The sequence below is a fragment of the Embiotoca jacksoni genome, unplaced genomic scaffold (genome assembly GCF_022577435.1).
Source record: "Embiotoca jacksoni isolate LCO1_2020_lvr unplaced genomic scaffold, fEmbJac1.0.p SCAF_35, whole genome shotgun sequence".
In the NCBI taxonomy this organism is placed as follows: domain Eukaryota; kingdom Metazoa; phylum Chordata; class Actinopteri; family Embiotocidae; genus Embiotoca; species Embiotoca jacksoni.
In genome coordinates, this window is record NW_027185387.1 from 958,539 (window position 1) to 973,693 (window position 15,155).

At 42.8% G+C, this 15,155-nt stretch overlaps 2 protein-coding genes across 3 annotated transcripts in view; both read left to right on the forward strand.

The window, feature by feature from the left end:
* The first annotated feature begins 8,789 nt into the window (after positions 1–8,789).
* Positions 8,790–13,706, forward strand: htatip2 (HIV-1 Tat interactive protein 2). 2 transcript variants are annotated; one of them, XM_069165653.1, is made up of 7 exons: positions 8,790–9,177; positions 9,674–9,863; positions 9,962–10,069; positions 11,135–11,272; positions 11,374–11,435; positions 12,067–12,295; positions 12,734–13,706. In XM_069165653.1, exons 1-6 carry the CDS (start codon positions 9,062–9,064, stop codon positions 12,281–12,283), a joined length of 831 nt encoding a protein of 276 aa, XP_069021754.1. In that variant the 5' UTR covers positions 8,790–9,061; the 3' UTR covers positions 12,284–12,295; positions 12,734–13,706. The 2 variants fall into 2 exon arrangements, with proteins under 2 accessions (XP_069021754.1, XP_069021753.1); XM_069165652.1 differs by having other exon boundaries at positions 12,067–13,706.
* A 744-nt stretch (positions 13,707–14,450) lies between these two features.
* The window catches only part of prmt3 (protein arginine methyltransferase 3), a 50,796-nt gene continuing 50,091 nt past the window's right edge, over positions 14,451–15,155 (forward strand). Inside the window, exons 1-2 of the mRNA XM_069165651.1 lie at positions 14,451–14,555; positions 14,820–14,955. Coding sequence (XP_069021752.1) covers positions 14,534–14,555; positions 14,820–14,955 — 158 coding nt within the window. The 5' untranslated portion in view covers positions 14,451–14,533. The remainder of the gene's footprint in view (positions 14,556–14,819; positions 14,956–15,155) is intronic.

Below are 15,155 nucleotides of genomic sequence, written 5' to 3' on the forward strand. Positions count from 1 at the left end.
AAACTACCTGATGCCGTACAATTGTCTCTAATCTCCTTTTCTTTTTCTTTTTTTGGTCTCAACAGTATCATATGGTGGGAACTCTTTTTATGTGTGGTTTTTTTTTAAGCATCTTTTTTGCTTATTGATGACCACTAATCAAACTGCTCCAGATTTTTTTTTTTTTGTGCCATTATTGTCACCGTGCAGGGTCGTACTTCAACTCTCTTTAGGTTTTTACCTCGTTGATTTGTTTCGTATATTCTTTGTAGTCGGGTGACCAGTTTTGCTCCGGGACAGAATATATGCTCTAAATATGCTCTAAAACGGGCAGAAGCGTGTCGTGTGGATGCGTTTATATGACATAGGAAGTATCAATATCCGCCAATAAGCTGGCGCAACCACAGGCAGCATGCAGACGTTCAATAAAATTAAAGGAATGCAAAAAAAAAAAAAACAACCTTATGATTATAACGACTTCTGTTGACTTCTGAACCGATGGAAGTTTACAGTTGCAGATGACGGATGAACTCTTGGATTCTTCCGATTGGAAACACGCGGTGTCGTCTTTATTGCGTCGCGTAAGACGGTGAAGTGAAAGCTGTCGTCTGATTGGCCCACAAGAAAATGAAGCCTCAAAAAGAAAACATCACATCTGTATCTTCTTATTTAAAAAAAAAAAATGTACATATCGAAAAGCAGTTTATTTCACACTGTAAAGTTTGTGTGTCCTAAATTCTAATACATAATAATATAATAAGGTCCTACTGAAGGCACACTTCAGCTGGGTTGTAGACGCAGCAGGTCGGCCAGATGTATCCCGTGTAAGTCTTTATATCTCTACCTGCTGGGAGCTGCCGGTCCCCCCCCCCATCCCCTCCCACAGACTCCTTTCAGCACCGGCTATTGAAAAGCAGTGATAATCTGTTTGCTCTTTTAATGAGCTCATTGTTTCCTCGGAGAAGGAAAGAAGCGGGTCTCATCCTTTGAGCAGGAAAAGCTCCTCTGAGTACCGCTGATGCTTCGCCTCCGAAACATATTGCGAAAAGGGTCTGAGCCTTCGAGTCTGAGCCCGCAAACAAAGCCGGGCCTGGAAGACTCTGAGCCTCCGTCCCACTGCGGAGATACTTTATTGCACCGCCTTTTTTTTTTTTTTTTTTTTCTTTCTCACAACTGATCAGAGGAGCCGGCAGCTGGTTCGGCCTTTTGAAGCCTTCAAACTTTTAATTTTCCCTTTCAATTTCCTTAAAATCTGGAAAAAAAACAACAACAATTTTTTAAACTCTGAATGGTAATTGGTTACGACTCTATATCGGCAAATAGATTTTTTTTTTTGGTCTCGGTTTTTGCTGTTTTACCCAATAATTACAAATATATTACACTTTGCAACGTGGCCGACACTCTAGCTTTACTTTACTTCTTCATTTTTAAGTGCTTATTTAGAGGAACTCTGGTTATTTTTTTTGTAATAACGGAAAGCTTTATTAGCTCTAAACAGCAATCATCATTTGTTTTACAGTAGGAGGCATTTTTTTGTGTGTATTTGGACAAATCTAAACAAAACTGATTTGCTCCTTAAAAAATGATCATCAATTATTAGTCTTATCTATATTCTGTACCGGTTTATTGGACACTTCATTGAAGCTCAGTTAAGTGCAAACCTCACATTACATAGCCTAACCCCCCAAAAAGTGAATTCATGATGATAAGAACTTGAAGCTAATAATCATTAGTGACAAAATATACATCACATGAATCAAAAGGCCCAGTGTGTTTTCTTTTTACTGATTAAAAACAAGTTGACTTCAAGCGATCCCTGAAAATATTCATAGACCTGTTATCTTGCGGACAATAAAAAACACATTGCAGATTAATTACCATTAAAACGTATGAACATGAGCGGACATCTGAGCGTGAGGTCACAGGAAAGCAAAAAGGCATCATCTTGACTATTGTTCACACCAGCTGCATCGGCAGACGCAGCAACAACTGACGGCAACAGTCGGCTTTAATGATCGAGGCTACTCTTATAACACACACACACACACACACACACACACACACACACACACACACACACACACACACATATATACATCATAGGTCCCATCAAACTCTGCATCTTGATCAGACAGTGCCTCTCTAATTGAGCTAATCCCCACTTCAGGATCAGCGCTGTCCCCCGAGGTCCGACCCTCCCTTCTCCCGCTCTCACCGTCTCAGCTCTCTCGGCTTAAAGCTACCCTCCGTCCCCCTCTGTCCCACCTCCCCTCCGTCCCCTCAGCGGCTCATGTGGACTGTAAAGCTGTTTATTAGGAGACAATGGGCAGCAGATTGTGCTGTCAGGCTCCATTAATTGCCATCATTAGCATCACACTCCAGAGTCTGTGGAACCGGGGTCCTATAAGCCCCAAGCTGTGTCGTGTGTAGAGAGAGTGTGTGTGTGTGTGTGTGTGTGTGTGTGTGTGTGTGTGTGTGTGTCTGTATGTGACACGTATGTATGCAGGCATGCATGTACGCACCTAAATGTGTTTTATTTTGAAAATTGCTTAAAAAATTGCTTTCATTTTCTTATTTTTCATTTTATATTTTGACTTTTACAGGATTTCAGCACCGACTTCAAGGAGATAAAAGATTCAAGATGTCAACAAAATGGAAACGTATAGATCTAAAAACAAATCTATTGTATTAATATCTGATCAAGAGTGAGATGTGCACATTTTTTTTGTTAAATGACAGAATGTGCAATGATGCCATCAGTTCATAGGTCTTACAGTCTCTAAATAAGGTCCTATTAACATTTGTCAAATCTTTTTGGGGCTCACTATCTTCCATTGAAATCTCACCTTTGCAGGACCTGCCTTTATAATAATAGTAATATTCATAATAATCTGAGCAAAAGCAATAGGCTTCCACCACCGTTGGTGCTTGGACGAGTTGTGAGACTTCAAACAAGATCAAATATTTTCCTCTTTGGTTTCACGTGATCTTTTCTTTACAACTTTTTAAAAAAAAAATTTTTAATTCTTCAGTTTAGTTTTATGTAAAAGCTGCATTATCGCGTGTACTTTCTCACTGAAATCGATTCTCGTTCCCGAAAAGTTTAGTGTTTCGTGTATTTCTGTAACTTGCAGGTTGAACCGATCATCCGAACTGATTTTTCTTCGTCGTAGCGTCCAGACTGGAGTTTGTCTCATTTAACTCCACAGTCTTACTATCCCTGAGATTTTTTTTCTACACAAGTATAAATATGCAAAAATGTCCATTAATATTAACAAAATACTGTAACACAATAGATCACTAATCACATGAGCCAGTTTCAAGTGTCAAGAGCATCATCAGTTCGGCTCTACCCATTTATCACGTGCACCTGTGGTCCGAGGAGGGAAAACATTGAATATTGGGAACTCCGTGGCTCCCGAATTTATATAAAATAACGCCAGCCTGACCTGTGTGAGCAATGATGTCGCTCCCACTGCTCCGAAAGCAAATCTGCTCCCGAAAGACACGGTAGGTGGAAGTGCGGTCGGCGCAGCAGCGACGGAGACGTCGAAACGATATTACGCAACGTTAAAGGAAAAAACCCGGCGGGACCGACAGGATGTAAAGAGTGTGAAGACCGACTCTTTATGATCCATATATGTCTTTTAGTGGAAGCTAATCGATGGCCGATTGACCAACTGACCAACCGTTGGCATTTCCACCTCCAGCGGCGGAGCTCTTAAAGAAAATTGACCCACGTTTCTGCCACGCACCCAACTGAGCAATAACGCCTTCTCGTGGCGACTTCTTGTCCGATCGATTGCGAGAGACAATGGCTCAACAGGTGCGACAGACAGGAGCCCGGCCGAGCGGCGGCGCTCCCCCCGCCGCTCGGCCCAATTAGCGCCCGCGGCTCGGGAACAAAGAGGCGACATTTCATTCGAGCGGAGTGCCAGTTTAAGGCCTCTTCTCTCAACCCCTCGAACCCCTCGGCCGGCTTTTTCTTTTCTGTCTCTCGCTGCTGACATCTTTTACAGGATCGTCCCCGGCGCCACCGTGTTCTATTAGATCGGGTCGATGCCTTGTGTTTCGCGAGCGGCGGGGGTGTTAAAAAACATGGGGCGTTGATGAATTCATTGCATGTGACTGCACTTGCTTTCTTTGTGTGCAGGTTTTGCCTAATGAAACTCCCCCCCCCCCTCCATCCACCCACCCTGAAGTTCTGACAAAAGGCAGAGACATTTTTCAGGGTTTTTTGCTCCTCGCAGACGACTCCTCAACTTATGTCTTATTTCCATGTATCATACGGAAACTAAATAGTATTAATGAAGTCCTTAATGATCATTTTCATGAAGCACCTGATGTGTGCAAACAGACGTTCACCGTTGTACGGCTTCTTCCACATCTTTCCAGAATCGGAATCGGCGTTTATCGGCCAGGTATGTCGACACATGCAAGGAATTCGACTCCGGTTGTAGCCTCACTCTCTCGGCGTGCAAAGAGCAAAAACAAAAAATATGAAGAGACGTATAAAACATACATAGACATATATACAGTTTAGAAACAAATATATACACGTATATACCTAAACAATGGTGCTGATGGGGTTGAGTGTAGTGCACCGCTTGACATTAGAATATTTGAATATACATAGAATTTTCTCTCAAAATTAGGGCCATCAAAAACACATTTTGAAAGCATATTTCTGACGTAACGTGAACTTTTAGTTTTCCAGAAAGCGTTTTCCCGCGCGTGAGAGCAGCTGAGAAAACAACACCGGCCAAACAGTTGATCGCCCTCAACAGCTTTTGTAAGGAATTCAAATTCAAGTGTTTTATCGGTCCTACAAAATCATAAATGACCTGGTGAAAAGATTATGTAACCTGTCACCGCCCGGGGAAACTATAAACTAACTCGGGGGAAGACATTTTAGCAAAATAAAAGGTAAAGTGGAAGCTCTTCGTCCAGGTGTGTCCGTGTAAAAGTTTTTTTTTTTTTTTTAGCAGCTTGAGGTGAAGCCCGAAGTCGGAGGTATCTTTCGGGACGACGATAGATCTTGATGCGGTGTCTATTCGAAGCCGTCTCTCCACCGGGGCTTCATCCATCTAAAGAGGACTTGAACTTCATTCCCCGTCTTCTGCTCACTTCCACCATCATCTCTGATCTTTCTAACCTTCCCCAGGTTGAAGCCTTTTAAGCTCAGGCCCACCAACGATTGTATCGCCAGGGAGAAGCAACTCTCTGGTTTAACTGTGAGCCTTCAAGAACACGGAGTATCATCTGCTGCTGGTTTATTGGAGGTTCAGCAGCAAAACATCCGGAAAGAAAATTGATGATTCAGCTTTTTGTCAGGATCCAAAAACAGAAATAAGAACATTTACAGTCGGAGCAGAAATAAGCTGCTCAGTTTCACATCAACTTTATTTTGAAATTTTTGAAAACAAAGTAGCTGCGGTGTCCTTTGTGATACCATAGGTTAGGTTAGGTTAGGTTAGGTTAGGTTAGGTTAGGTTAGGTAGTTACTTTATTAATCCCCGAGGGGAAATTTTTTTCGCTACAGCAGCATACAGAAGCAATAAGATAATAATAGAACAATAGAAAAGCAATAAAATAGCAGTAAAAAATATAAATATAAAATATAAAATGCACAGTATATACAGTATATACAGTACAGTATATATCTATATATATTATATACAAACAACCAAGAAACAGTCAACAGTATTATTGTTATGTGATGGGTTTTGCCAGAGGTGAGTTATTGTATAGTGTAATTGCAGTGGGCAGGAATGATCTCCTGTATCTGTCCTTGTGACAGCGGAGCTGGAGGAATCTTTTGGAGAAAGTGCTCCGCTGTCCCTGCAGCAGGTGGTGGAGAGGGTGGTCAGGATTATCCAATATGGATAATAGTTTCCTCAGCGTCCTCCTCTCCACCACCTTTTCCAGGCTGTCCAGTTTGTAGCCGATGATGGAGCCGGCCTTCTTAACCAGTTTGTTAAGTCTGTTGGTGTCACCGGCTCCAATGCTGCTCCCCCAGCAGACCACAGCGAAGTACAACGCACTGGCCACAACAGATGGTGGAACATCTCCAACATCTCGCTGCACACATTGAAGGATCGAAGTTTCCTCAAGAAAAAGAGTCGACTCGTCCCCTTCTGTAGACAGCGTTGATGTTGGTCTTCCAGTTCAGTCTGTTGTCATGGAGACACCAGGTACTTGTCCTCCTCCACCATGTCCACCTCCTCTCCCAGAACTCTCAGCGGTTGTGGAGCCGTCGTCTTCCTCCTGAAGTCGACCACCATCTCTCTGGTCTTGGCCACGTTCAGGAGCAGGTGATTTCTTCCCGCCCACTCCACAAAGTCCTCCACTACTGCCCTGTACTCGTCCTCCCGTCCATCCCTTATACATCCTACCTCTGCAGAGTCATCAGAGAACTTCTGCAGATGGCAGGACTCTGAGTTGTACTGGAAGTCAGTGGTGTAAAGGTGAACAGGAAGGGAGACAGAACAGTTCCCTGAGGAGCTCCAGTACCACTGACCACCGTATCAGACAGCACACCGCCCAGACGGACAAACTGCGGTCTGCCTGTCAGGTAGTCATTGATCCAGGAGACGGTGGACATGTCCACCCCCACCACCCGCAGCTTCTCACTCAGTAGCAGTGGTTGGATGGTGTTAAATGCACTGGAGAAATCAAAGAAAGTGATTCTCACAGAGTCACCGGTTCCGTCCAGGTGAGAATGAACTCGTTGCAGCAGGTAGATGAGGGCGTCGTCCACTCCCACATGAGGCTGGTACGCAAATTGCAGAGGGTCCAGAGAAGATTTCACCAGTGGCCTGAGCTGGGCCAAGACCAGCCTCTCCAGCACCTTCATCACATGAGATGTGAGGGCAACCGGTCGGTAGTCGTTGAGGCCAGATGGAGTCGTCTTCTTGGGGACTGGAACCAGGCACGACGTCTTCCACAACACCGGGACCTCCGCCTGCTTCAGGCTCAGGTTGAAGAGGTGTTGTAGGACCTCAGCCAGCTGGACGGCGCAGGTCTTCAGGACCCCGGGGCTGATGCCGTCAGGTCCTGCAGCCTTGCGCTGGTGGAGTCTCTCCAGCTGTCTCCTAACCTGGTCAGTTGTCACAGAGAGGGGTGTATGTGTGTGTGTGGGGGGGTCGATGGAGGAAGAGCCCTTTGAGATTGAGGGCTCTATGCAGTTCACCAAGGGGGGCAGATGGGGGCCGGGGGGAGGCAGCAGAGGTGTTTGGGAGGTGTAAGGTGTGGAGGAGACAGATGAGAGTGGTGAACTAAACCTGTTGAAGAAACAGTTTATCTCATTGTTCCTCTCCAGGTTCCCCCTGATTGTTCCTCTCCAGGTTCCCCCTGATTGTTCCTCTCCAGGTTCCCCCTGGTTGTTCCTCTCCAGGTCCCCCCTGGTTGTCTCTCTCTCCCCTTGAACCCAGTAATCTCCTTCATACCGGTCCACACCTCCCTCACGTTGTTCTGCTGGAGTTTGGCCTCCAGCTTCCTCCTGTAGGAGTCCTTGCACTCCCTCATCTTCTCCTTCAGGTGGCGCTGCACTCTCCTGAGCTCGTCCCTGTCCCCAGACCTGAAGGCTACTTTCTTCTTATTAAGAAGCACCTTCAGGTCACTGGTGATCCACGGCTTATTGTTGGGGAAGCAGTGTCCAGTCCGGGATGGTACGGTGGTGTGTTCACAGAATTTGATGTATTCTGTGATACAGTCCGTCATGCTGTTGATGTCCTCCCCATGTGGTCCAAACAGCACATTCCAGTCCGTGGACTCAAAGCAGTCCTGCAGGGCGTCTTTAGCCTCCTGTGTCCACCTCCTCACAGTCCTGGTGGTCACAGGCTGCCTCTGCACCAGAGGAACATACTTGGGAGTCAGCAGGACCAGGTTGTGGTCTGATCTACCAAGGGGGGGAAGGGCAGTAGTACTGTATGCATCCATGGCATTAGCATACAGTAAGTCCAGAGTTTTATTGTTCCGGGTGGGGCAGTTCACATACTGGTGCAAAGTTGGCAGTACTTTATCCAGACTGGTTAAAATCTCCAGTAACTGCCAAAAATGCACCGGGATGCTTAGTCTGTAGTTTAGCCACAGTGGAGTAGATGGTGTCCACTGCTGCCTCTGCGTCAGCTGATGGAGGAACGTACACAGCGATAACAATGGCGGACGTGAACTCCCTCTGCAAATAATACGGGCGCATCCCCACGGCTAGAAGTTCAATGTCCGGGCTCCAGAAACGTTCCTTCACACACATGTGGTCGGGATTACACCACCTCTCAAAGTGGACGCTTTTAAAGCAATAGTGGAGATTTTAAAGGAAGTGTAGACAGCTGGCAGTGAGTTTTAAATGTATATTTGAGGCTGGCGGTTTTCAGTTGTGTTGATGTTAAACATTGTAGACAAGTACTCATTATTTCCTACAGAGAAGGTAGCAACGGGGAAATAATAGGACAGTAGAATAACAAATAACAGAAGTGGAAAATAAGTAAATTAATAAATATAGATGGATTTGAATATATAAATCCCCTCGATGCAACAATGTCAGGAGAAAAAAAGATATATACGTATAATATTATTTCTTCATAAAAAGGAGAGTTAGTATTTCCAGCACACCTCCAACATGTGACGTCATCAAGGTAAACAACTACGCCCTGGTGCTAAAAAAAAAACAAAACACCACTTGCACTGTGCCAGCAAGATTTTATATATGTAAAATATATATAAAAAAAAAACAACGTCATTTTTCGGGATTCTCCTGATGAGAGTTTTGAAAATGCTAGTGCGCATGCGTCGTTTTCCAGCGCTGAGCATATGGCGGTCCAAGGACGAGGCTCCATTCTCTCCTTCTCGGTTGAGTTTGCTGCTCCTATCGTCCTAAATAATTAAAATAAACAGTTTTGCAGTAAATCCGTACCGCGACATACCGACGGTGATAATATGTCTGTATTTTATTTTTATTTTTTTTCCTCGTTGCCCCGTCGACAAGCCCGGAAGACGGTACCGTTTGTATAGATAACGAGCAACCAGGAAGTGTTCCAAGCATTATTTATTTTTCCATCGTTGCTCAGAGCGATCGTGTGTTATGAAAGTGTTGAGCACCACCCTGGGAAAAGCCACCGGAATATTAACGCTCCTAGTTGCTGTCATTGCAGCGGTTTTGAAATACCTGGACGACCCCGAGCCGGTTAAATACATCAGGTAAAAAAAAACACACTAAAAAAACGAAGGTATTTAATGAATCGCAGACTCGACATACACACGTGTTCACTGTGCTTGTATCGTAACTGCAAAAATGTCAATAAAAATACAGCTTAGTGAAGTTGAGCTTTAAAACATTGCGGTGTTAAGACCTGCGGACACCCCTCTGCACGTTAGATATCTGAAGTATAATAAGGGCGAACATCAAGCCAAACTCCCTGAAGAAATTCGTCAATTTAAGATCCACTCACTTTTTAGGCAAACGTACTCACCTTGTAAAACACAATGAAGATGGTTTATGAATAATTTGCATCTTCCCACGAATTCGGCACTAATTGAATCCACTAAGTATCCCCCCCCCCCCCCCCCCCCCCACACACACACACACACACACCAAAGTAGGAATACCCGCATGACAGTTTGTTTGATTAGTATTACAGGCACATATGCACAGTGCTAACAAGAGCCCCGTGTTTGCTTTTCTTTGGGTACACAGCATGGCTGAGGACATGAAGACCCTGGAGGAGAACTTCAGGCAGCAGAACAAGAGCTGCTTCATCCTCGGCGCCTCGGGGGAAACGGGCAAGGCGTTGCTGCAAGAGCTGCTGGAGCGCAACATCTTCTCCAAGATCACTCTGATTGGAAGGAGACAGCTCACCTTCGAGGGCAAAGCCTACGAAAACCTGGTCAGTGGGATGGTGCTCCTGTCAGCTGACAGCTCTTTTTTTTTTTTTTGTGAAAATACATTTTTCTTGACGCTGTTTTTTGTTTTTTTTTCTTCCAGGCACAAGAGCTGGTTGACTTTGAGAAGCTGGATGACTATGCTGCTGCCTTCCAGGGCCACGATGTTGGCTACTGCTGTCTGGGAACGACCAAAGCCAAATCAGGGGCTGTGAGTTCCTACTTCATCCAATGTTGGAGGAAACTTACGAGTTAACTTTTTCATTTGTTTCTGATGGGGTTGGTTCCCAGCAAAGATGACTAAGCAGCAGGCGATGACTCTGCAATTTTCGTCTAACGGCAGTGGCAAATATTAGAGTATAGCTGATAATTTGGCCCGGCAGATTTTAGCCAGACATCAATATTTCTATACAGTATTAGCAGTAGTAAATGGGTTACTATTAGACTTGTGGATGAATAAGAAAAAAAAAATATTGCATATATATATGACCGGGTGTCACACTTTATGTAGGACAGCACAGCATTTTTTCACAGTTGCCCAACGTCCAACATTTTTGAAAAATTAAGCCAAATTTTTCAAAAAATTCAGGGCATACTCTTATCTAAAAATAAATCTTAAAAAAAAAAAAAGCAAAAGGAGGAATCAGGGAAACCTGTTACATTACAATTACATTTGTTTTTATTCTTTCACATACTAAAGGGTCTAACCTGTAACCGGCGCACCATATCGAGCGTATACAATTTTCTAAGTTAGATAGACATACAAATTTAAACATTCGACTCCCTCTCAGCATTGGTAACATGCCCCACACAAACATCCTGTTTGGTTTTGTTTAATCTGTTCGCGCTAATTGCAATCATAATAATCAAATTTACAGCATTAAAATATAGACCTATCAATTGATTTTGTTGTATATATAAGCTCAGGTATTGAGATCTGCAGTGATTGTTTCTTGCAGGTATTTGTCATCACTCATTTACACATATTACAAAACAATTTATATCGATTTAAATGTTCCGCCACTTTAATTTTTTTTTTTTTTAACTAGAAAGACGATAAAACAATCATTTTTAAATATTGTCCATCCACAGTTATGACCCATTATTTTTTCAGAACATGATTTTTGTGGGTTCTAATTTTCAATTTTACATATTTTAAACATTATATTTGCATATTTACTGAATTTAAATCCATATACAAAACACAACACACACAGATCAACTGTAGCAGATACTGTTAGTGTTGCACGTTCAGCATTTTCCCGTTTTATTTCAGGATGGCTTCGTCCGGGTGGATCACGACTACATTATGAAATCGGCCGAGCTCGCCAAGGCGGGAGGCTGCGCGCAGTTCCACCTGCAGTCCTCCAGGGGAGCCGACAAAAACAGCAACTTCCTCTATCTGAAAGTCAAGGTCTTTCCGAAGCTTTTCTCCGCCGCACGTTACTCACCGAAGTCGTTTTCTCGACCAAAGCTTCTCCGCGGGTCTCTTAACACGATTTGATTTTCTTACAGGGACAAGTGGAGGCAGAAATTGAGGCACTGGGGTTCGACAGATACGCGATTTACAGACCTGGGTGAGCGACATGCTGCATTTAATTCAACACTTTTATATAGACTTTCATTTTTATCATATGGAGGTAAAAAATAAAATAAAAAAAGTTCCCAAATTAAAATCATATTGCGACATCTTGTAAACTTGTCCATTACCAAGAGTTTGCATTAAAATATTTGTCCTCTTATCAGTTTAACGACGGGACGTTTTTTTGTTTGGCGTGTGAACATCATCCTAAACAGCAGCAGGAAGTGATCTGCAAAACAAACTGGGTTGTGGCCGCTCAGAGGAAATGAGCAGAATAAGAAAAATAAAACAAGTCCGGGCGAAAGATCACGTTCATTCAGAGCAAATATTGCGCTTCACTCATGTTTCAAGGACTGTTTTGATTTAATTTGAGCAGTTTGATAGAAAACCGAAACTCTTTTCCAGTGAAACATGACATTCGAGGATCATAATTGTATCGTGTTATAGACCATTAAAAAAAAAACGTGATTGCTCGTCGTCCTCTCTTTTAAGGAAAAAAAAAAAAAAAAAGAGTCAAATCTCCATTTTTAATTTTTTTTTTTTTTTTTTTTTTTACTATTAAATACCCTGATTAAACCCAATAAATCTCTTAAAATCATCTCCATGTATTTGTCTCTCCCCGACAGGGTTTTGCTGGTGGACAGGCAGGAGAGTCGGCCCAGCGAGTGGGTGGCCAGGAAGTTCTTCGGCGCCTTCTCGGCCGTGTGCTCCACGTCCATGTCCATCCCCGTCCCGGAGGTGGCGAAGGCGATGGCGTCCAACGCTCTGCTTCGACCCGAGCAGAAGACGGAGATCCTGGAGAACAAGGCCATCGCCGCTCTGGGAAAACCCGCAGGGAAGTGAGAGAGCGGGGAGGTGAGAAAGATATCAGCAGTTCACGCTGATAAACCAAATTCCAGCAATGTTATTTTAGCTTTTATTTCTTTTGGACCGTAAGTGTCACCGTTTATATTCGACGCGGGAAAACTAAGCCAGTGACCCATCACGTGAATTTCACCTCTTTGCATCTGCGTTAAGTATTTATTTTCTTTTAAAGAATACTTTGTGTCCGTGTTCTGAAGTTAAAAGTCCAACTCCTGTAAACTTAACAAAAATGTATTGTTAATAAACTGTAAGTACATTTATTTAGTTACCATAGCGACTCCCTACTTAACAATTAGTGCTTAGTAAATATTGGATTCAGATTAAAGCCGTAAATTAAGTTTTAAAAAGAATACCGCTTCAAAATTTTTACCGCAACTTTCTGTATGACATGTGACTCAAAACGTTTTCTTCTGTCTTCCTTTTTTGCAGTTATTTTTCAACTATGACAACATACTGCATTACTCATCACTTTACCATCATTTACCTCAGTTTTTTTTTTAATAGTATTTCAAAATCTACATTTATCCATCAATTTGGCATCTGCCAGAAATCTTTTTTGAATTTTTCTTTTCTAATATTAAACGTGTTGACTTCTTTATGAAGAAAACAGCCCGAAAAGCGGAGCAAATATACAAATACATCTTATTGAATGGTCATTCGGGTTTCGTTTCTATGGTTTTTCATTATGTTTTCATCAGGGAGGTTTTGTCTTCGCCATGTGTGCTCTGACACGCTGAACCACTGCCTTAAAATGAGTCTTTATTGCACATAACTTAACGTGTTCGTCGCATCTATGATTCCATCAATTGAACATTTTTAAATAAACTTTGATGCCACTGAATGTTTCTGAAGCCAAACTTGAATCCTGCAGTTTAAAACGTATTTGATGAATTGTTTTCAATTTGTTTTAATTTTGAATAAAAAATATTACATGTTTGAACCTATTCTTTTTTTTTTTGAGATGGCAATATCGAGTATCATATACACCAACGTGTGTGTTCGTGTGTATGCAGGGAGAATAAACATGATGGCAGACGAACCACAGCATCGCTACCTAATAATGTCATACTGTCAGTGTGTTCATATATGAATTTATCTCTAATTTATTTTCTTTGTTTTTTTTCCTGTTGTTGTGTTTTTGATGAATTAATTGCTGAATGTGAAGCACTGAATTGCTGTTGTTTTGATGCTAAATAAACTTTTTTTTTTTCCCCTCTTTGATCTAGTGGCGCCATCTTGTGACTAAATATGGTTGCACACATTGTTATAACCTGTACTATTCATCACTAGTAAAAGCACAGATGTAACAAAAAAAAGTAATTAAATAAATGACCTCGATTCCTTTTATCTGCTTTAAAATAAAAATGTGCATTTCCAGGAGGAAAATACAGTGTGAAAGCTGTTGAACGTGTCGCTGCTGCTTGTTCGCTGCATCTTTCTCGGGAATGGAAAAAAAAAGGGAGTGCCGTGCAAGAAAGGTCCAACCAGCTGGACATCGAACCAGGTATCCACTGTTAAGGAGATTAGTAACATCTTTAGGCACTTTAACCATTAGACTATCATATTACAGTGAAGTAGAGTTAGAGAAAGTGCATACATCCACTTAGTGGCTCCTGCAAAAGTTAGAATAGAAGTTGGATGTCCACAAAAAAAAATATCTTATCTTAATTTGTATTATGTGTTGTAGTTTTGTATATATTGTTCTTTGTTTAATATTTATTTTGTCATAAGTGTGTTGTTTTAAGTGTTACGTGTTTGAATGCACGTACCCGTGTTTGTGATTGATGTCATCGTTGCTATGAGTGGGACTCGAACCCGCGGTCTCCCAAGATGTTCCCAAGCGCGGAGGAGGACGTTGGGAGGCCCGACGGAGGTTTTTGTTCTCGCGAGAATTCCAAGGTTGGAAAGAATCAACCGGGCTGCAACAGATGAACCGTGCACGTGACTCATACTGTCAGCGAGAACTTTAAAATGATTAAAAAATAATGCACGTGTAATTGTGCGTGCTGTATGTGTTATTACCCGGTGGGTAATCTGTTAAACCCGTGCAATTTGTACTTTTCCACCTGCCGGAGCAGATTAAAAAGCGTGTGAAGCCGTCATTTTGGCGCCATCTGCCGGTTCTGTGCGGATAGTGCACTCCTCGTGACTCGACCCGGCCCCCCGCCCCCTTTTCCTTACGTCATCAAAACGTCATCCAGGAAGTCCTCTGAAACCAGTGGCTGCATCATGGCAGAGTACACAAACGCACGTGAGTACGGTAAACAGCAAACACGAAACGGCGGCATTTAAAAAACGCTTCTGTTTGACTTGCGGAAGTTTCTGTTGCGTGATGAGTTGTTGTTCCTTTTTTTTTTGCGTTTCGTTGCGTTACGCGACGCGGTTCGCAGCAGTTTGCGTGGCGTTGATGCTAAACTGCAATTAGCTCACGTCGACTCTTCCAAAGTAGCTTTCTGCTTCTTCTGTAACGAGTTTTTATTTATTTTTTATTTATTTATTTTTAAACTTGGGACAGGCGGTAACGAAGCTGCCGAGGATCTGCACGAGCTCTCTGACGGAGAGGAGGAGGAGGAGGACGGTGATGAAGAGCAGTGGCAGTGGATGGAGGAGGAGAGCGACAGTCGGTCCGTCACCTGTTTGTTCTGCGACAGGTGAGGTGGTTTTGATCTTTCCTTCAGTTGTGTAAGAAAAACAAAACGTGAAATGTTGCTTTTAATATATCAAACCCGCTTTTACTCATTTTAAAATAGTTGCTTGACTTTTCACGCGTGTCCCAGTTCAGATATTAAAAAGGTTTGAAAAGTTTTCACACAAATGGGCAGGCTGAGTATTCAAAAGGAATATTCACGTT

Bases quoted from the DNA above. Each gene is read 5' to 3' on its own strand.
- htatip2 (XM_069165652.1), top strand. From the start codon at position 9,062: ATGAAAGTGTTGAGCACCACCCTGGGAAAAGCCACCGGAATATTAACG. The intron at 10,070-11,134 runs GTGAGTTCCTAC...GTTTTATTTCAG, and splicing joins CCAAAGCCAAATCAGGGGCT to GATGGCTTCGTCCGGGTGGA. The intron at 11,436-12,066 runs GTGAGCGACATG...TCTCCCCGACAG, and splicing joins TACGCGATTTACAGACCTGG to GGTTTTGCTGGTGGACAGGC.